At 39.5% G+C, this 22394-nt stretch overlaps 1 protein-coding gene across 1 annotated transcript; it reads left to right on the forward strand.

The window, feature by feature from the left end:
- Positions 1 to 15585: 15585 nt before the first annotated feature.
- Positions 15586 to 19397, forward strand: LOC149828230 (ribulose bisphosphate carboxylase/oxygenase activase, chloroplastic-like). The gene is made up of 7 exons (XM_090017469.1): positions 15586 to 15709; positions 16878 to 17203; positions 17400 to 17505; positions 17597 to 17682; positions 18020 to 18492; positions 18672 to 18953; positions 19038 to 19397. The coding sequence occupies exons 1-7, from the start codon at positions 15677 to 15679 to the stop codon at positions 19151 to 19153; spliced, it is 1422 nt and encodes a 473-aa protein (XP_089873595.1). The 5' UTR covers positions 15586 to 15676; the 3' UTR covers positions 19154 to 19397.
- Positions 19398 to 22394: the final 2997 nt, after the last annotated feature.

The raw sequence follows: 22394 nt of genomic DNA on the forward strand, positions 1-22394 counted from the left end.
CAGGTAGGACTGGTAAACGAACCGAGCAGCTTGGCACTCGGCTCGGTTAGGCTTGTCATTAACCTGTTCCTGATCGGTTCATATAGCTGGTGAGCCAATCCACGAGCAGCTTGTTTAGCTTAAACGAGTCGATCCCAAATACAGTGTTTGGCTCAGCTTGGGAGATCTCATATAGATAAAAAAAACATGTATTTTAATTGTAATATATTAAAAGGAGGATGCATTATATATATATATATATATATATATATAGAGAGAGAGAGAGAGAGAGAGAGAGAGAGAGAGAGATCTGTGCTAAATGTGTTTTCTGTCCTTCCGGTATTGTTTTTACAGTTCTGACCCTCTAAATGTGTTGGGCATGGTCGGTTTACGAGGAAACCACTCCTGGATCATGTGTTTTCGATGAAAAAAATGATATTTGGAGCTTCAAAAATTTATAAAGATTCTGGACCGTTGATTGTTTGAATGTTATAAAAGCTCACCCATGTCTCGGAATCGAACACCTCAAGGGCTGCTCTATTAAATTAGATCACATCTGTACGGTCAGAATTTAAAAATAAAACAAAAAAACCCTGAAAATCTCATTTATCTTATATCATTTAGTGATTCTGTACTGTCAGAATTTAAAAATAAAACAAAAAAACCCTGAAAAACTCATTTATCTCAATCATTTAGTGATTCTGTATACTTTAGTGTATTTCATGACAAATGCACTTGAGGTTTCATCGCTGTTAGATGTGATTTATCATTGGTGCCCGAGATAAAGGAGAGTAGTCAGTTAAATTGGCAAGCCCTCTTCTTGCCACGAGTAGGGTTGCAAACGGGTTGGATTCAGAAGCCAAATTTACAAAATTTGGCTGTCCCGGATCCGGATCATTGACTTCTCAATATATTTTGGGTGTCCGAAATCCCATCCGTTTTTTAACGGTAGCCATGAGTCCATTTCTCTCCAACTGTCATTCTCGCTGACGACCATCTATGGCAGCAAGGCCAGGTCAACTTTCTGTCTCCCCCTTTGTAGCAGTCAGTAAATATAAAATTCATATGAAAGCTATCTAAGTAAACTACAATTTGTGCAAGCTGAAGCGTGGCGACTCCTGGGGCAAGGGGTAAGCCCACAAAGTTTTATGTCATCAAAACATTGATCGTAGGCAGGCATAGCCAGTGTGGTTAGGTCTCTGATCCTGGGGCAATTTCTTATAGTAAATATTAGAAAAAAAATGTAGATTACAATTAGCTTTAAGGTCATTTAAGTGAACACCAAGAGAAAAAATCACTTAGTTTAAAAAAACATAAAAAAGCTAAATTTTTTAAAAGAACATTCATTTCCCCCTCCTTTTTCCACCAAAAGATTAGACCCAATTTATAGTCGTTAGCCTTCTTGCACTATCACCATAGATTCTTGTTGTCACAGGCCTATTTTTCTTGTTGTCACAGGCCTATTTTTTCAATAGGCCAGTGCAATGCGATGGTTCTTCTTTACCACAACAAGCATACCTGTCGTTTTGTCATGAGCATAGATTTTTTTGCAAACCCATGATAATATCAAACTGCTCAGTCTCGTTAGCCTAATAGCCAAAGGCCGCACACCAACACTTTTTCATGTGCTGAATTATTTCATTGGCGTTGCGCGCCACCTCGTGCGCACTGCCTAGTGAAAGCTGATGAAACACATTTTTAAATGCAAATTCTATCTAATCAATACCACTTAGTGTATAGTCGTCTCATACCAGCTATCACTTCTGAAAAGAACACAAATTTGCATTAGCCTTGCGTGTCATGAAGCGTATTGCGACTCCATGTGCACGCTACAGCAAAACCTCACCGTCAAAGGAACAAGACCTTGCGGCCTCCAGTCCGAAGACTAGTTGATGATTAAACGCCATAGCAAAGAGCACCACCCAGACTCATTCACCGGCGCCTAGGCATTTGCTCGCCTAGCCCCAAGTCACCATATTCGGTTAAAATCACCTAAGTGATTATTGGAGAAATTAGCCCTAACCCACACGCACCCCTTATGTCCAACCGCTACGTGTAAGAATACTTGCAAGCTGAGAGGTCCTTAACCAAATCTCTAAAAGCAACATCCTCTGATCTGCTGGTACTGCTTAACCAAACAATGCTCCACATCTGTGCCACCATACAACGATACACTAACGATGATACCGTTGCCTATTGCGTGTCATGTTACCACTGCACGTCACCGATCAAGCCAACACACACCACACATTCCTATAATCGATGCATTTTTTACCCAGTAGAGCTCCGCACAACAACTTGCCCTATTTCGAAAGCTCGGTTCGGGACATTCTCCCCCACCCAAACCATTATCGTCCTCGACAATGCAAGAACACCGTCTTCACTTATATGCCAAGTTTTCTTTGTATTTATCTTTGGTCTTTTTTTTCTTCACCTTACTTAACTTGTTCTGGTTTTCATCCACTATCGTTGCAACCTTTAACACGCTAAGTCTCATTCCTTAACGCATCTTTGATCAACTTAGACAATGGTCTTCTGCTTTATCAACAACGAGCATTCTTTGTTTGTGGGACCCCAGTGGAGTCTCATACACAAGTGGGTCATCCTTGCCCGCACGACAAACTTGTCGTCTTCAAGCATATGGCTAGGGTGCCTTCCAACTCCAGCAATGGCAGTTTCAAGCCCTTCGTGGTTCTCGCAAAAAAGGACAACCACCAATGTGTGTCGTAGGGATATCAACTCATTTAAGGCACCAACTTTCAGTTTTTCAATGGTCAAAACTAGTCTTCAAGTGGGGGACACTTACTTGCATATCACCCCAAAATGGTCCTTCAAAGTGTTTTCCTAAGCCCTCGTCCTCATAAGAACACCTTGGCCCAACACTGCAACTCTCATCCAGAGCCAACACACTGTAGCTCTCTCCCGGAGTTAGTAAAACGTTTCTGTAGGAACCAAACCGATGAGTTACGAACAACAACTTTTTCTGCATACGCAATCCACAGAGAAACTATCAAGTCAAGAGACCAAAACAATGAGCATTATGCTCAAGATTGGTACTTCGCTAACCACAATCTTGGGTGAAAATATAGAAGTTTAGTTGAGTCTCCTATACACAAAGGTGCAAATCCATTCAGTCGAATCCAACATGCATTCTTTGCATGCACAAGGCAAACATCACGCAACACCTACGAGCCTAAAGCACAAATGGTAATTTTTTTTGGCTTATCCACATTTCGTTAGCCAACTGAATAACAATCTTACACTTCTGCTTACCATGATCAAGATGACTCATACCATTCTGCCAACATCTTGCTTATGCACTCGATCAACAATACTTCAGCTACGCAAATTTGTGTAACTAAGATAAGTCATCATTATCCTTTTCAGTGTCGCACTCCAGAAACAATATGGTCTTCGTGAATCTTTATGCTCTAATGCTAATTTATCACCGACCTATTTTTTCAATAGGCCAATGTGGCGCAACGATTCTTCCTTACTGCCCCAAACCTACCTGTCTCTTTGTCAAGGGCATAGAATCTTTCGCAAACCCGTGATGGGACCAGACTGCCCAGTCTCGCCAGCCTAAAGGCCAAAGGCCGCACACCAACACTTTTTCATGTTCAGAATTATTTCATTAGTCCTGCGCACCACCTCGTGTGCAACTACCTAGCGAAAGCTGATAAAGCGCATTTTCAAATGCAAATTCCATCTAGTCCATGCTACTTAGTGCATAGACGTCCCATACTAGCTATCACTTCTGAAAGGGGCACAAACTTGCTATACCCTTGCATGTCATAGAGTGTATTGCAACTTCATGTGCACGCTACAACAAAACCTCACCACCGAAGGAACAAGACCTTGTGGTCCCCAATCCAAAGACCAGTTGATGATTGAACACCATAGCGAAGAGCACCACTCAGACTTATTCGTCGGTGCTTAGGCATTCGCTCGCCTAGCCCCGAGTCATCATACTCGGTTGGAATCACCTAAGGTAATTCTTGGGAGAATTAACCCAAACCCACATGCACCTCCGTGCATCCAACCGCTACGCATAAAAACACATGCAAGCTGAGAGGTCCTTAACCAAATCTCCAAAAGCAACATCCTCTGATATGTTAGTATTGCTTAACCAAACAATGCTCTACGTCTGTGCCACCATAAAACAATGTACTAACGACAATATCGTTGCCTATCACGTGCCATGCCACCACTGTACATCAACGCACACCGCACATTCCTATACTTGATGCATTTTTCACTCAGTAGAACTCCGCACTGCAACTTGCCCTATTATAAAAGTTCAGTCCGGGATACTAGCAATGACTCAAAAACATCAAATACGACTACAGTGAGACCTCCTATCCAGTAACTACCATTGATTCCCCACACAACCCAACACCCTTTCTTTCCATCATTGATACTCTCACTTAAAACTTTGCTTTTGCAAGGAAGGCTTCAGATCTTCTTCAACGGGCACAACAAAGGTATGTTTTTTTTTTTTTTTATGTTATAATTACTTGGGGTTGGACTCTTGTAAATAGGTTTTTTTGTTTTTTTTTGCAAAGAGGGGTTTTTGTTTTTTTTTTTCCTATTTCCATTTTGGCTTAAACCCTACCCTTTGTTCTTTTGCAAAGAGGGTTGGGGAGGAACGCCACCAAATCAGCCTATTGGCATTCATCCCATACCCTATTTTCCCTTGGTTTTCTGTGTTTTTTTTTTCGTGCATGGAGTTGGCTGCGTTTCATCGCTTTATCCATGAGTAGTTTTATCCAATGTTGTCAGTATCGGCACTGAATTGTTGGGCCACCTATTCAGCTGTATGGCCAATACCAATACCGACACTCAACTGAATCGTTCTATATTGGCTGATACCAATAGGTACTCAACTGAATCATTCTGTATCGGTCCAAAAATAATAAAATTTTTTATGTGTCGATCATAATGTGGCACGTTTTAAAACCATTAAAATATTTTTAAAATAATATTTAAAAAGTATTTTTTGATATTTTTTATATTTATTAACAAATAACTGATTCAGGCAGGGTATCAAATTTCTGCCAATACGATGCACAGCTGATAACATTGGTTTTATCCTTTTTTTTAGTAGGAATCTCACATTCAGGTATGCCAACTGTCTACATGGTTAACTCCTAGCGACATCAAACTGTTTATGGTAAAATCTTTGTTTTAAAGAGTAAAAAAAAATAACATCATACTGTTTTTTTTCTAGGTTTTTCCCTGATAGATGCAATACAAAGATCAGAAGGGTGAAGGTGAAAATAGAGAAGCTGATAAGGCATTCAGATCAGGTGTCATGGCGTGAAAATAGGGAGAAATGTTTAGTTGTCTTGGTCAATGTAATCAGTATAAGTGCGTATCGCAACGATACTTATTGTATTGGCAGAAATTCGATATGTTGCAAGCCTGAATCGGCTATTTTTTAATAAATATAAAAATATCAAAATGTTAATATTATTTTAATGGTTTTAACATGTGTCACGTTATGATTGACACATAATTTTGTATTATTTTTAGGCCAAAACAAAAATATTCAGTTGAATATCGGTATCAGCCGATACAGCTGAATCGGTGGCCAAACTATTCAGGGCCGATACCGATACTGACAACATTGGTCTTGGTGCTTGAATGCTTTTAATCTTGATCTTTATAGATTCAAGCAACAGTGTTACCACTCAGTCAGATTCCAGTGATGACTTCCCATTTGATTTGGTTGCTCTTTGTTATCTTGTTGAGTGGAGGATTCTCTCTTTTTCTTTTCTTTCATGTAACTAGTTATTGCGACACAAGGACACTGAAATGGATTCTATTATAGTTGGAATATTGATTTTACAGTTCAAAACTTTGTGTGTGCAATAATGAGAAACACAATGACACTGAAATGGATTCTAGTATAGTTGGATTATTGATTTTACAGTTCAAAACTTTGTGTGTGCTATAATGAGAAACACAATTACACCGAAATGGATTCTATTATAGTTGGAATATTGATTTTACAGTTCAAAACTTTGTGTGTGCAATAATGAGAAACACAATGACACTGAAATGGATTCTAGTATAGTTGGATTATTGATTTTACAGTTCAAAACTTTGTGTGTGCTATAATGAGAAACACAATTACACCGAAATGGATTCTATTATAATTGGAATATTGATTTTACAATTCAAAACTTTGTGTGTGCAATAATGAGAAACACAATGACACTAAAATGGATTCTATTATAGTTGGAATATTGATTTTACAATTCAAAACTTTGTGTGGTCTATAATAAGAAACAACACAAATTTCCTCCTAGTTTATTTATTTACTTTAGGAGGAACTAATTTTTAGGAGGGAGCCTTCTGGCTTTACTAACTGGGAAAGCATGTTTTAAGCTTTAACAATCTCATGATACATTCTGAACTTTTGGAAAGTAGAGTGCTTCCTCATTTTTTTTTTTGATAATTACACAGAGAAACCACCCCCAAGATTAGAGACCTAGCGGCACTGGCTTTGCCTCCACTGTACTTACAGTTGCTGTCCTGACAGTGTAAAACTCCGTAGGCTTACCCCTTGCCCTGATATCTGATAGTCTTTTAGACATGGTTTTGAGTTTTGTCGAGCATCAGGAGTGTTGGTCAGTGGCAAGTTTCATTATGCAAAGCAAAGTTCTCAGAAGCTAGCATGAAATATTCTTTTTTTGTAACGAATATCAAAGAAAATTCAGTGAATTATTTTCCATTTATCAAACGTACATTGTGGTAAACTTAAGAACTGCCTCTTATTTTCTGCCCCTTTATATCAGGATGAATATATACATATATATACCTATTGCTCTAGTGTTAGGATAAGCAATTCCTAGGTCAAACTCGAACTGAGCTGCAACTCATGAAGTTGGTGGTATCATAACTTTTCAAAACCATGTTTTTTTTGAAAGGGTGCATGTAGGAATGTACACGAGTGGGGCTCGAGCCGTACAAGCTCGGCTGGCACAACTAACTATATATACAAGCTCGGCCCAAGTCTGAAGTCTGGTGTTCGGGCTCGGCTGGGTTCGTTAAGCTCGTTCTGAGCGCGATAGACCAAGCTGATCTGGGATCAGTTCGTGGATCGGCTTGGGAGTGTGGTGGTCTGGTCGGTGACGGTGTTGGAAGATTGCAGTCGGTGAGCCAGCATCAGCCATTGGGGCGAGGCGGAGGTCCGTTTGAGGGGAGATCGAGCGAGCGGTCCCCTATGGGCGGGACGGGAGACACAAGGCGCTGGAGCTCAGGAGTGTGGTGGTGGCTTGGTAGGCTACTTGCAGTGGCGAGGGCGCGTCGACCATCGAGACGAGGTGAGGGGGAGGTCCGTCCGAGGGGAGATCAATCGAGTGAACTGAAAAACCCTAGTTCGATTGGTCGAGAAGAGGTAAGGAGGCAGGTCCGAAATGCTCATAAAAGGAACAGCGCCTTATCAGGCCTACCGAGCCTTATTGAACTCAGAAGGCCGATCAAGCTCAGCTTGTTTACTCATCGGAGCTTCAGAACTAGTACAAGCTCGGCTCATTTATGGCACGGATGAGCCACAAGCCGAGCCTAACAGCGCCGAGCGTGAGCGGACTTGGTTCATTGTGCATTCCTAGGTGCATGCACCTCGTACTTCCCTTCCAAAACCCCCCCACTTGCAGGTCCATTATACCAACCCTTCACCTCCATTTTAAAGGATTATGTCTACATTGTCCAACCTGTCCTTTAACAATTTATAGCCATCAACAATTGGAGCCAATTTCCCATAATATGTTTGCTGACTTAGACCTTCTGACCTGAGATTCCTAGCTAGCTTGGTCAAAGGGAGATGGGCTCTTCCAGCCCAGCTAGGGCGGGTAAACGACCCAAACAAGCCTTGTTCGGGCTAGGTTCATTTATAAGATTCGGCTCTCCTAGCTCCTATAAGCCGAATGACCACAAGTTCATATCAGCCCGAGCTAAACGAGCCAAGCCCGATTTTAGTGAAAAACAAGTCATTTTTTTTTAACTTGAGGTCACAATAACAATCGAACGTATGACATTACCTATATAACTGGGGGTGTCAATGGGTTGGGTTTGGTTCGGACCCAGGTGGAACCAGATTTTCGGGTATGGTATTGGGTTCGGACTTGAGTCCAATCGGGTTCACTATAACTAAACCCATACCCGATCCAGATAAGAACTACATGAACCATACCCGGTAAAACCATATTTTTATCATTTCTATATTGAAAAATTGCGGGTCTTAATCAGAACACTATACGGTTCAGATCTGGCTCAGGTATAAAATTTCACAAACTACACCCAGGTTCATGTATTAATTGGACCTTCGGGTCCGTACCTGGGTCTTAATCGGGTCTTCTTATTTATCACTATACCCAGACCATATAGGGTTTGGTTCGGGTCGGGTCCAGGTAAACCAGACCCATTGACTATCTATGCGAGCCTAGACGATCCAAGTTGAGCCGTGATGAACACCCATTTTTCATACTTGGTCTTTAACTTATGCACGATGATGTTGCTTTAACCTAGTAATAGTCAAAACCGGTTAGGATCTAATCCCGCTGGGTTCGGTTAGGGTTCACCAAGTACCTCTTCTTTTTTTCGCTTTTTAAACAAAGCTTTGGCTTGGCTGGGCTTGCTCGTTTATGAAAATAAGTCAAACCAACCAACGGGTGCTCCGCGTGGTTGGTAAGAGCTACCAGCGAAGTTCTCCTTGTGATGGGACGTTGCAGTTTCAAACCCCAGCGGTACGTTGAATAAGTGGGGTCTGCCTAACCCCAGCTTGCCTTTCAAAAAAATATAAAAAAAAAATAAGTCAAACCTGAGCTACCCTAATCTTAGGTTCATTTTGTTAAATAGGGCGAGTCCAACCATTGTCCTTAGACTCGATCGTTGAAGCTTGGTTAGTTTTTCATACAAGTGAAATACATGTGAGTCACTGAGCGAAGTTGAAAAAAAAAGCGGGTCTACACTAAGCGGGGTGTCAACGGGCTTAGTTTACCCGGACCCAAACCAAACCAAACCCTATAGGGTCCTGGTATGGTGATAAATAAGAAGACCCGATTAATAAGTGGGTTCGTACTCGAAGGTCCGATTAATACATGGACACGGGTATAGTTTGTGAAATTTTATACCTGACCCGAGTTTTGATTAAGACCCGCAAATTTTCATTGTGGGTTGCTTATGTATCTGCTGTCTCTAAACTTCGGTAGTTTTGGTCAAAACTAAAAATAGATTTATGTCTAATTTTATGTTTTATACTCAACTCCACCCGAGGTGAGCTCGACAAAACTGAGCCAAGCTTCCACAATTATGTTCGGGTTCAGTTTGGGCACGAATCAAGCTCGAACAGCTCGAGCAGGGCCATGTTGAGGCCAGCTAGAGTCGTATGACAAAGTACAAATCAAAAGGCGTTGCCATGCAATTAGGGGGTGTCAACGGGTTGGCTTTGGTTCGGACCCAGGTGAAACCAGACCTAGACATGATACTAGGTCCAAACTCGGGTCCAATATAATCCACTGTAAGAGAAACCATACCTAAATGTCTACATGAACCAGACCATACCTGGTAAAATAATATTTTTTGTCATCTTTTTTACATTGAAAAATTGTGGATCTTAATCAGAACACGGCTAGGCCCGGGCCTGGTATGAAATTTTACAAACTATACCTGACTCGGTATATTAATTGGACCCTTCAGGTCCGACCCAGAATGTAATCAGATATTCTTATTTATTACCAACCCTATAGGGTTTGGTACGGGTCGGGTCCTGGTCAAACCCAACCCATTGACACCACTACATGCAATTATAGGTGTCAACAGGCTTTGTTTACCCGGACCAACCCGAACCAACCCGAACCAAACCTTATAGGGTTTAGGTATGGTGATAAACAAGAAGACCCTATTAAGATTCGGGTCCAGACCCAAAAGTTCGATTAATACATGAACCCGGGTATAGTTTATGAAACTTTATACCAAACCTGGATCCGACCCAAGTTTCGATTAAGACCCACAAATTTCAATGTAAAAATGATAAAAAATATGGTTTTACCGGATATGGTCAGGGTTGGGTTCATGCAGTTCTTATCTGATTCGGGCATGGTTTTTCTCATAATGAACCCAGTTAGACCCAAGTCCTGACCCGATACTATACCCGAAAATCTGGTTAAAGTCTGATTCCACCTGGGTCTGAACTAAACCCGAAGCGTTGACACCCTTACATGGATGGAGGGGTAATGTCGTCATTAACTTGAATTTTCAACGTGGTTTAATGACCACGTAGTCAATGAAAAAGAAAAAAACCACAAGGATCCCATCATTTGAAATAGGACGGGTTTCACCATACATTCAATCCTAACCATTCAATCAATCCTAGATGGTTCTGATGGATGGCTAGGATTGAATGTATGCTGAAACGCATATGGGATCTGTGCGTTATTATCGGTCACTTTCACAATTAAACAAACATTCCATAAGTATCTTTCTCCCTCTCTCGTAGAGCTGGTTTGCTGATATGGTAAAGATATCAAAGGCGTTGATCACAATTATTTATAAATACCTCTCCTTAATCATCCATCTTCACACCACCACCACCAGAGAATGGTAGCTTGAGACTTGAGAGAGTGAGAAACCGAGAGAGCTTTATACACACTTGAACCATGACCGCCATCATGAGAAAGCATGCTACCACCTTTGTGCTGCTGCGGCTCCTCCTCTTCTTTCTCATCACCTGTGCATTTTTCAGCGACCGCCCCACTGTTGGATTTGGGTTCCTTCCATGTGGAGGATCCGGTCTAAGGAAGGTGAAGAGACACTTCACCATGCATTTTTTTTAAGGCGTGAAAAAAAAGAAAATAGCAAGAAGTGAGGGACTAAAATTTAAAAAGTGAAAAGAGGGCACGATGGTATGCTTGGAGAGTCCCTTTGGTTTTTTTGCTCTTTGAAAAAAAAAGAGAAAGAAAGAAAGAGAGGGAAGTGGGTTTCTTCTTTTTGTTTTGCGTGGGGCTTTAACAAGATTGTGAGAAAGAGAAAAAAAGAGTGGGAGAGAAGGAAAAAGTAAGAAGAAAAGTTTTGATTGGTGTTTTTATTTTCTTTTTATTCTCTTCTTGTTTTGTAAAGATTAGGGCAAGAGAAAGAGGGTTTTTATTGTGGGAAGGTCATCCCTTTTGATTAGGTGATATTCTTTTACTTTCACCTCTTTATTTCTTTTGTTGTTTCTCTATTGTGGTGATTTGTGGGTAGGCATTGTGTATGCTCCTTTATAACCATTATTTATATCACATAGTGGAGTTGTTGTTGGGTTGCTCTCAACCCCGTGGTTTTTACCTCTCATTTTGAGAGAGTTTTTCACGTTAAAATTGGTGTGCGCCTCTCTCTTATTGTGTTTTTTATTTTTTTTTATTATCTCTTGCTCTTGTGAATCAAAGTATATATATTTTTGTGGTATCTCTTGAATGATAAGGATTTTATTTTAGAGCTTGGGTGGAAGGAGTTATTCTATGTGTTATGTGCAAGACATAGAAATGTTTTTTTTTAAGTACTTTATTGCCATCACTTCCGTTTGAAAAGTTGTTGCATTCGGTTTGCACTTTTTTTTCCAACACCCACCTCTATCTCGGCCAGTGACCTCAATTTCCTCATCTCCAGGCATGAATTCCTAACCCAGAGACCACAACACACATTGGATTTCATGTCCAGAAGGTACCAATGTGTGCTGCATTCTGACCACCACCGGCCAACTGCAAATAATTGGGCGTGGGGGATGGTGGTTCGCCAACCCCGAGCATGGAGCTCAGGGAAGGCACATGCTGGTGCACCGGACGGACGGACGGGCGGACAGAAATATACGGAGGGTCCGTGTGAAGGACTCCCATCTCAACGGAGAAGCCTCTCCTCTCAACCGCTTGCCGTTGTGTCCTAGTCTCGCAGTAGGCCGGTGTCATGTTCCCACCTGTGCTGCTGCGTGCCGGCAGCACAATTTGGTGCCTTGCCCTTCAGCTTGGAGTGGTATGATGTGAATAAATAACGGTGCTTTGTTGCTTTTTTATGCATCAATCATAGCGTGTCGTGTCTGGTGCCACTGGGTTTTCATTGCTTACAAAGCCTGTGATGTTCGCAGTCCCGTGTCAGTCGAGTCGTGGCTCATGATGTTACAGATGGTTGATTAGTTCTTGATACATGATATATAGTTTTTTACATTGTTCATTGCTACTACTGCAATTTAACGTGGTATATAGACCCTTAACAGTGGATGAGCAAATCGTCCACTGTTATCGGTGTTACACTGACTCAACACACTATCAATATGTCACACTATTGATAGATCGAAGGAAACAAAAAAAAAAACCATTAAAAATAAAGATTTTACGTTGTTCGACGAGATCAGTTGCATGGCTGCACTGAGATTAACTATCAAGATTGAGATGCACTTATTAAAAAAAATAGATTGCCCTCTTTAAATACAAAGAGTCTAGAGCAACCTAATTGAATCCGCAAAAATTAAAGATTTATACCAAAATAAAAATCTAAGTTTCGCACTATTCTAACAATCAGACTGTCGTCCACCGCTGATCCCACGTAGATCAATGATGAGCTGCTAAAAGTATTTTTTTAATTTAGCATACTAATGGCAGTGCTAATTATCTTAATCTGGACGTCGTATAAACCACAAAAAAGAGAAAGAAAGAAAGAAAGGAAGAGGAAAATATTCCAAATGAGTATAAATAAGAAGGGTTTTGAACAAACGATGACAGTCATGGTTGATGAAACAATGATATAATATTCAGAGAGCTTCGTTTAATTTTATTTACAAGCAAACTTCAATGTGAGATCTGTAAGGTTTACAAGAATGGATCTGGTATAACTTGAGCCAGGTCCTGCTGGACCCAGTACCAGCACCTCACAGTGCAGCTGGTCCTAACCCAGCAGGTGCTGCTCAGGCAAGGAAAGTTGACACAAGAACCATCTAACTACAACGACAACTATGCCTTCATCCCAAAACAATTGGGGTCGGCGATATGAACCAAAAAAGAAAATCATTCTGGGTCTTCCACATGAAGAACCATCTAACTAGATAACAAAAAAAAACAGGTTTTATTTTGAAAACCAAAGAGGAGTGCGGACCCAAGATTACTTTTTTTAAATACCAAACTGGACGTGCTTACCACTCATTGTGATCTGGCATCTTTTTTCTTGCCTGATCTGATCTCCCCGTTGATGAGAGCAGATCAGGTGCAATGTGATTGCACACTCTAGCCTGGATCCAACATGAAACTCTCTGATCTGGATCTGGATCCTTTAAATGAGACAACAATCTAGATTGTAGTTCAGACATTCAGATCTAGATCCACTTCACAAGGACGACAAATGAGGCCAAATGACAAATGAAAGTCTTTTTGGATCTGGATGATGTGAGAATGACAAATGAGAAAATCGGGTTTGGATTCAAATTCGGGTCCAAATGATGGAATGACAGTCGAGATTGTCGTCTTGGTAAATGGGTCTAGATCCAAACATCACAGATTTGGATCAAATCCAATTTGACAATAAAAAAATTTTGGGTCATAACTTTTGACTCGGGTGTTTGTTTGAGGTGATTTTTGGTGCATTGGAAAGCTTATGATGTCCTCTTTTAATTATTCGTTTGAGAGAAAAGTTTGAAAACATCAATTTTAGGCAAAAAAATGCACTCAAAATATATCTACTTATTTTAGACATAAAACATCTTTGTTGAAGAAAATCATTGAGACCAAATCCATAAGATAATGATTAGTCAAAATTGGGGTGTCTACAATGAGTAAAAATATTCTGTCATTTGCACATGAAATATACATATATTTTTATATGTTATACTTAAAATATATATTGTATATATTAATAGTTCATATTTTATGTATACAGTTTTCATTATCCTTTTCTTTATATATATATATTATGCATTCTTCTTTTTATACGAGCTCTCTCAATCCCAGCAGACGTTAGACTCATTTAAGCTAAAAAAGCTGTTTATGGCTTGGCTCACCAGCTATACAAACTGATCACAAACGAATTCATGACGAGCCTAACCGAGCTGTCATGAGCTGATCGGTTCGTTTACCAGCCCTAATCCTACCCTTCCTAATGTTCACAAGCATGACTCAATTCAATTGTTAGTGACACACTAACACGACCATGATACGTACAAACATTAATTTAATATTTTTTTAAAATATTTATTTTAATATTTTTACCATATTTCAAAAGAATACATTTATATATATTAAAAAAATAAAAATAATACAATATTCACAACCATTGTGCGAGAACAATTCTCATCTAGGGCCAAGCAAACGTGCCCTAAAGGTAATGGAATTGAATGTCATGGTGCACCTGTGGACTATCTCACATCTTGAGTAGAACCAAGTTAAAAATGAAAAAAAAGCAAAGGAAGGTAGGTAGGTTCCATATTTAGTTTGTTCATATATTTCTATAAATGGTTTAATTTTATTCATCCTTTTTTTTAGTTTTTATTCTTTTTGTGACCACCAATTAGCGGGCCCGTCTTCCTGCAAAGTAAAACTCCGGGTTTGGGACACGACCATGCCAATCCTGGGCCTTCAGCTTGACACAGGACCCTACTTACCACATGGGATACGACCTCAGTGGTATAAACTTTTCTTCTAAAATTGTGTATTCTTATCATATGAAAAGTATGGCATGTATGGCTATGAAAAGTTTCACCACTATTTCCCAACCTCTTTAGGTGGATAGAGCTGGTAAACGAGTCGAGCGTACCGAACATAAGATGTTCAGGCTCGGTGCATTTCTCGTGTCAAACCTAGCCACGCTTGAGCTCATGAAGAGCCGACCTAATCGAGCCGAAAACAAAACAGACCATTTACAGAAAAGTTTACTTTTTTAACAGTTGAAACATAATAGAATTTGAACCCTAAACCTATTTAGCCAAGTTCTAACCATCACAAGTACAAATAAATAATTATTTAAAACTTGTAAGCAATAAGATTTAGACTTTAAACTTATTGGTTGCAAGCCAAACACTTCAACCATCTACAATCTTTGGTATAAAGAATATATATATATATATAAAACCTTCCAAGATGAGTTAATTTCCTAGTTAACCCTTCAAAGACTCCTACCCTTTCTTTTATGTGTATTTGTTAAAATATAATAGAGGGTAAAATGATATTTCTACATCACATTTAACAGCAAACTTGATGGTAGTAAACTCCTGACCCTTTTTTAATTAACCACGATATTTTGTAGGGGTATTTTTAAAAAAATTTCAAAAGTTAAGTGCCTTCTTGATTAATGGCCAAACTTTAGTGCCTTTTTAGAAAATTTCCTTTATTTTTTTTTACCATATATTTAAGTGGCCAACAATTACTCGGTATTCTTGGGCACTCTTATTTTCTCCAGGGCCCATCCTAGAAGTCTCTTTTTTGTCTGCAGGTTATCCCCATACTCCAGGAGACCATTGGCTTCATAGAGTGCCACGTGTCAACAACCAATCTTTATCGTGTGGATGCCAAGGAAATCAAAAGCCAACCACACGATTCTCACCAATAGTAAGCACAAACTCTTCACTAAGCACCCAATATAAGCATTCCTGCAGGGCACAGACTGTTGCTACGCTGCATTTCCTCACTGTTGGGACTCAAAGAGCTTTTCTGAGTGGTGGTTTAAGCATATCTAGATGGCTACCGCCTTCACTGGCGCTGTTAATGTGGTACTGCACTCTTTAACTGCCTGCTTTCTTCTAGTTTTTTTTATATGTATATATATGAATGAGTGCTTTGTTTGGAAGTTGTTAATCTAGATAGTTTACTGTTGTTCACTTAAAGAAATACGATCTTGTGCTTTATATGATCATGTGATTGGTGATCCTCAAATGTATCTTTTGTATCTCCATGTATAAAAACCAAAACCCATTTATTTATAAGACTTTTGCTATCAGTTGTGGACTCTTGTGCTTTATATATGATCATGGTGCGGGTGCGGGTGCGTGTGTGTATGTGTCTCAGTGTGATTTTCATCAGTGTACAACATCCTCTTATTAACGCAACCATGAGACTTACATCTAAAATATACATGGCGCTAGGCACGTGATGCGCTGTGAATTTTCGATATATAACTGCATGTACTGAAGAAGCACACATCTCGATATGGATGTCAGCTTGTTGACAATTTATCTATCAGATCATGACTCTTTAAGAGCCAAGATGATGCATCAAGTGTCATGAATTAGTAGAATTTGCCATCAGGGTCTAAAGTTTGAAACAGATTGACTTCTTGTCTAGGCCACAAACCTTGTTTTGTTGGACATTAAGACTTGATGCAGTCATAATTCAGTCACGATTGACAGTTCCAATAGATAAATACGTGAATTACTTGGTTGCGCAGAGCGTAGTCAATTCATCTTCATTCAAATTTGAGCGAAAATGACATCATAATGAACTATCATGAACCAAGTTCAAATCTAGTTCAAACGTTCAATCATGAGACAGATCACATGTAAATTGTAACTAAATAATACATAATCTATTTGACACGCATGCCATATGCAAGGGATATATCCTAGACTGGTTATATTAAAATCCAGAAATTTAATAGGCATGAAATGCTTGTCGTGTTGAATTCGTGTTTGGAAGTACAGAGGAACAATTAGTCTTTGTTTGCTGTTTTTAATTGTTTTTATTTGCTTGTGGTTAAGTGCGAATCAAAGGTTTGAAAACCATACAATATGCTGATTTCTCATTTTTCTTGAATTAGTCTATGAGTTCTTATAATAGGTTAATCAGATAAAAGTTCTGCCTCCTTGAAGTAGGATACATGGAGTCTGTTGTTTTAGTGGAGGGTGAGGTTTTCTGGTACTGAAATAGTGTTGTATGCTGCAGCTGAACAGGCCTGGTTCAGGGTCTGTACCATCTGTCTCAAGCTCTTCATTCTTGGGTAGCAGCTTGAAGAAGGCCAGCTCTGGATTGATCAGTGTGCGTCCACCGGCTGCTGGTTTTAAGGTGGTAGCAGCAGTAAAGGATGCAGATGAAAGCAAACAGACCAAGAAGGATAGATGGAAGGGGCTCGTAACTGATATTTCAGATGACCAACAAGATATTACAAGAGGAAAGGGAATGGTAAATTCTTTGTTCCAGGCACCAATGGGCACCGGGACTCACCATGCTGTCATGAGTTCCTACGAATACGTCAGTACCGGACTTCGCCAGTAAGAATCAAAACCAACCTTTTCAAGATACCTACCTATGTTAGGTCGATATAGTAAGAATTGGCAAAGTTCATGAAGTCCCAAGTTTTACAACCAAATTCAGCATCATTGACAACCTCTTAGGCCTATGAGCTGTTTATGTTTGAGAAAATATTTCAAGGAATTGATTTGATCCATTTCATGGAATATAATTCAGGTACAACTTTGATAACACAATGGATGGCTATTACATTGCACCAGCTTTCATGGACAAGCTTCTTGTTCACTTAAGCAAGAACTTCATGACCTTGCCAGGCATCAAGGTATTGCTATAGGAATTCTTTTCCAGCTTCGTACTGAAAGAAGTGACATTCATTGCTGGACTAATGGTTTTATTCATTTGGATCATGTTAGGTCCCTCTCATTCTAGGTATTTGGGGAGGCAAGGGTCAGGGAAAATCATTCCAGTGTGAGCTTGTCTTTGCCAAAATGGGAATCAAGTGAGTCACTCTTCATATGTTTCCTTTATGTCGATCCATATTAATCTGGTTTCAGTTTGATTGATGTTGGGCACCTGTTCTACTTGGCATGCTGCTTTTGCAATGTTTTCTATTGATGGTTTGTACTTGATCTCCCTGTGTTTCTCTAGGTCCCCTCTAACGAAATATCTACTTTCAAATTTGATAAATCTGTATTAAGTAGGACATGACTTAATAGAAGAGATTCCTCCCAGTTTTCTTTCTGATTTTCTTTTGGTGTGCTGCAACAACTCAATGCATCCCTTGTTTCACTATGTTTAAGTTGGTGCTCATTCCTTGCCAACTGAATCCATTACAGCCCCATCATGATGAGTGCTGGAGAATTGGAAAGCGGAGATGCTGGTGAACCAGCAAAACTCATCAGGCAACGTTACCGTGAGGCAGCTGATATCATAAGGAAGGGGAAGATGTGCTGCCTCTTCATCAATGATCTTGATGCAGGAGCAGGAAGGCTTGGTGGAACCACACAGTACACAGTCAACAACCAAATGGTTAATGCCACTCTCATGAACATTGCGGATAACCCAACAAATGTTCAGCTTCCCGGTATGTACAACAAGGAAGATAATCCTCGCGTTCCGATCATCGTCACAGGAAACGACTTCTCAACTCTGTATGCTCCACTGATCCGTGATGGTCGTATGGAGAAATTCTACTGGGCACCAACCAGAGATGACCGGGTCGGTGTCTGCCAAGGAATTTTCAGAGCAGACAAGGTTCCCAAGGAGGACATCACCAAACTCGTCGACACTTTCCCTGGCCAGTCTATTGGTAAGTCACTTGGTACTAACTTTCATGTTCTCTGTCAATGCCTTTGCGATAAATGTAGCATCACACAAGCTATTGAAATCGAATCATACTGACAACAATACTAGAATTCTTCAGTAGTATCATATCTAAATTGTTATGTGAACCACTTCAGTGTGGTCATGTTCTTGTGCTACTTGCAGACTTCTTCGGCGCCCTCAGAGCACGTGTATACGATGATGAAGTGAGGAAGTGGATCTCAGCCAATGGAGTCGAGAACATTGGGAAGAAGCTCGTGAACTCGAAAGAGGGGCCACCCACATTCGAGCAGCCAGCCATGACATTGGAGAAGCTCCTGGAGTATGGTAACATGCTGGTGCAGGAGCAGGAGAATGTGAAGAGAGTGCAGTTAGCAGACAAGTACTTAAGTGAAGCAGCTCTTGGTGATGCCAATGAAGATGCCATAAATACAGGAGTTTTCTATGGTTAGCACTCCTATTTCTTGTAGCCCATGATGGGAGTCTTTATCAATGGAAGAAGTTGCTCATTATGGTTGTTGTTTGGTGCAGGCAAAGCAGCTCAGCAAGTAAATCTTCCTGTACCAGAAGGTTGCACTGACCCAATTGCATCAAACTTTGATCCAACGGCCAGGAGTGATGATGGCAGCTGTCTCTATCAGATATAGAGAATACCCTCTCTAGCTTTTTTTCAAGGCAGGATGGAAAGTAATTCCATGTAAGGGAAGGAATAGCATTAAATCTGCATTGTGTTTATAGTGAATTACTGTGCTTCTCATCTCTTTTTGATGGGAACTCTTGTTTTATGAGTTATGGTTTGCTGCTCACAAGCAGTCTTGGATTCTTGGTTCACTCATCTTCAGAGAGATCAATCAACAGTGTCCTGTGGTGCTTATAAATCTTTAACCTCAACTTCAGAATTTTTGGATCAGACTGATCAACCGAGTCGAATGAGCTGAATGGAGGTGTTCAAGCTCAAGTCATTCCTATCGCAAGCTAAGCCAAGTTCAAGCTCATGGCAATCCCAAGTTAAATAAGCCGAGCTCGAGCTGGCTCATTATATATATATATATATTAAAAAATTGAAACTAATAGAAGTGAACTCTAAACCTACTGAGACAAACTTAAAATGACTCATTTACAAAATAAATACATTATTTCAAAGCTATTAACAGCAGGATTTGAACTTTAAACTTGTTGCTTGAAAGCCAAACACTTCAACCATCTGCACTGTGACATAAAACATATGAAAAATGTATCTAATCCTGGTTCATGAGCCTACATGAGCCAAGTTGATCCTAAGTAAACACTCATTGCTCATGTCTGACTTTCTGTGCCTATTTCACGAGTTCCAGCAAACTCTTTACAAGCCAAACACAAGCTGAGCCATGACAGCTTCTCTCGTTCCCCAGCCCTAATGCTAGTTGTGTGGTAAGGAGCATTTGATCCACACTCAAAAGCTGTCACATGGACCTGCCATTTGTGTTTAGAGGGACAAAAATCGGCACACAATGACACGACCCAAACACATGACATTATTTTAATATTTCAATAGTTAATTTTCCAATAATGTTTGCTTATATTTCAATAAAAAATCATTTTATATATGTTTAAATATGAAAAGATAGTCCTTTTTTTTATGTTTACAAAGATAAACCACCACTAGGATCAGATACCTAGATGTGCTGCAGTCACTGTCCTAGCAGCATAAAATTCCGTAGTTTTCCCCTTGTGTCATAGAGTTGTCACACTTCGGGATGCCCATGGAATTTGAACCTAGACCACCTTCCTAATATGCACGTTTTGTACCTCATAAACCTCTACCAAATCCCTTGTCTCATTTTCTGTTGTAGCATCTTATGGTGAATTAAAAGATGTTCCCCATCTTGAAAATTTAGAATGTTTTTTGTGCAGTTTTTTCTCATGAAGAAAGCAGCTCTATAATGTGCCTCCTATGATTGAACATATATAGGCATCATATAGGCCTTGGTAATGGGTTAATATTTGGTGCTATTGAGACACCAAATTATATGGAACAATTGAGCTGAAAATCATAGGTTCAAGCTTTATCAACTTAATCTAACCACATAAATGTTTTCACGAAGGTTTGTTTGTTAAGCATCAAACCTTGAATCATATTATTTGGATCCAATAATATGATTTTTTTGAGTCCTAAAATTTTAGTGCATTGTGGACAGTTAATTTTGAAGCCCTTAAAAAACAGGCTTGTGTAACAACCATACAATTCAAAACTCATTTCCTACTAAGCAAACATTGTAAATTACATCTATAAAGTCTAACCCAGTGTAGGGCATGGTCCGATCATTTGCAAAAATATGAAAGCTCAATTGTATTCTAAGTGCATAATTGCACGAGTACCCATTGCACCAAGAACTTGATCCTAAGTGAGGCAACTATCGTTTAAAAGATAGCACGTGTATAAGCGTGCATTCAAGCTCAATTGCCTAACCCACTATGCAATTTTTTCAACACTTTTAACCATCCAAATCTGAACCTAAATGTAAATCAATTTGCCAACATCCTATTAGTCAAATATGGTTTTGGTCACATCCAATCTGAATCCAAACCATTTGCATCTCTAAAAGCTCCAGTTTATGCCCTATCAAAGAAGACAGATCCAGTTATGGGGGCGAGTTGCTACTTGACCACCCAAAATGTAATGTCTCCTCTATGCATTCATGTCTTTTTGGTTAACAGTGCCCTTTACAAAAATTGCTGAAGAGACCAACATTTTTTCATTTTTTTAATAATCACTTTATTTAAGCTTTTTTTTTTTGTGAAAATCACTTGACAATTCACCAATTGTTTTTTGGAAAAGCACTATTATGTTTAACACTAGAAAAGTCATTTTTTATCTAGTGACTTTTATTAGGTTGTGTTTATGTAAAAATCACTGAATTATTTTGCGATTTTTTATACAAGACTCCATTCAAAGAAATGTGTGCATAGCAGGACGTCAAAAAGATGTGTGTTGCTTTCTGGGTGATCAAGTATTGCCATAATTCATTGACAAAATAGGCTTATAAAACACATATACACCAAGAGATCTGGACAGCCCCCAAAGAGGTTTGGCATAGTGATATGGGGCCTAGGCCATTAGGCAGGCAGTCTAGGTTCAAATTTTATGGGCATTACCTCTTGCGCAAGCCGAAGTGTGGCGACTTCCTGAGGCCTAGAGATAAGCCCACAAAGTTTTAGGCTGTCAGGATAGTGATCATAAATACGGCAGATAGAGTCCACACGGCTAGGTCTCTGATCTTGAGGGTGGTTTCTCCTGTATATATTAGAAAAAAAAAGAGATCTAGACTAAGAAAAGTGCATATATGGGCCAGTATGATGCTGATCATCAATATGATTGCCCAACTCATGCTTGAGTTAGCTGACAAGCTTCCCTTCTTGCTCAGCTGGGAGTAATGACTATGCATCAATTTCAGGCTACCACATGCAACCATCTAAAATTAAAACATTCATGGTTGGATTTTTCTTATCAAAGCACGTCAGCCAGTCCAATGGACCGGCCAAAGTACGCATGACATGAGAAAATATAAACCCAAAGCCAAGAAAAAGATTGAATTCCCAGCACCCCCATCTCTCTCTATATATACATGTATATATATAATCACTAGAACATGAGAACTAATGTGTGAACAGCTATTTTTATAGACTTTTTGTTCTTTTTTTTTTTTTTAATCTTACCATACAGATGTTATCTACATGCTTGGTTTTATAAGAACCTGCTAGTGAGTCATCAGATTTTGATGTATAAACGAAAATTTTTAAGTCTTTAAACTCAATGACTCATAATCTTCATAAATATTCAAGCATTCAAAATCACATTTTTTCGTCGGAAGTATACGATCTAATGATTGATTCCTAACAAATTCACCA

This window comes from Nuphar pumila, chromosome 9 (assembly GCF_984573655.1).
Source record: "Nuphar pumila chromosome 9, dmNupPumi1.hap1.1, whole genome shotgun sequence".
Classification (NCBI taxonomy): Eukaryota; Viridiplantae; Streptophyta; class Magnoliopsida; order Nymphaeales; family Nymphaeaceae; genus Nuphar; species Nuphar pumila.

Excerpts from the sequence above, each read along its gene's own strand:
- LOC149828230 (XM_090017469.1), top strand. The coding sequence starts at position 15,677 with ATGGCTACCGCCTTCACTGGCGCTGTTAATGTG. Across the intron at positions 15,710-16,877 it reads TCACTGGCGCTGTTAATGTG|CTGAACAGGCCTGGTTCAGG; the intron begins GTACTGCACTCT and ends TGTATGCTGCAG. Across the intron at positions 18,493-18,671 it reads TTTCCCTGGCCAGTCTATTG|ACTTCTTCGGCGCCCTCAGA; the intron begins GTAAGTCACTTG and ends TGCTACTTGCAG.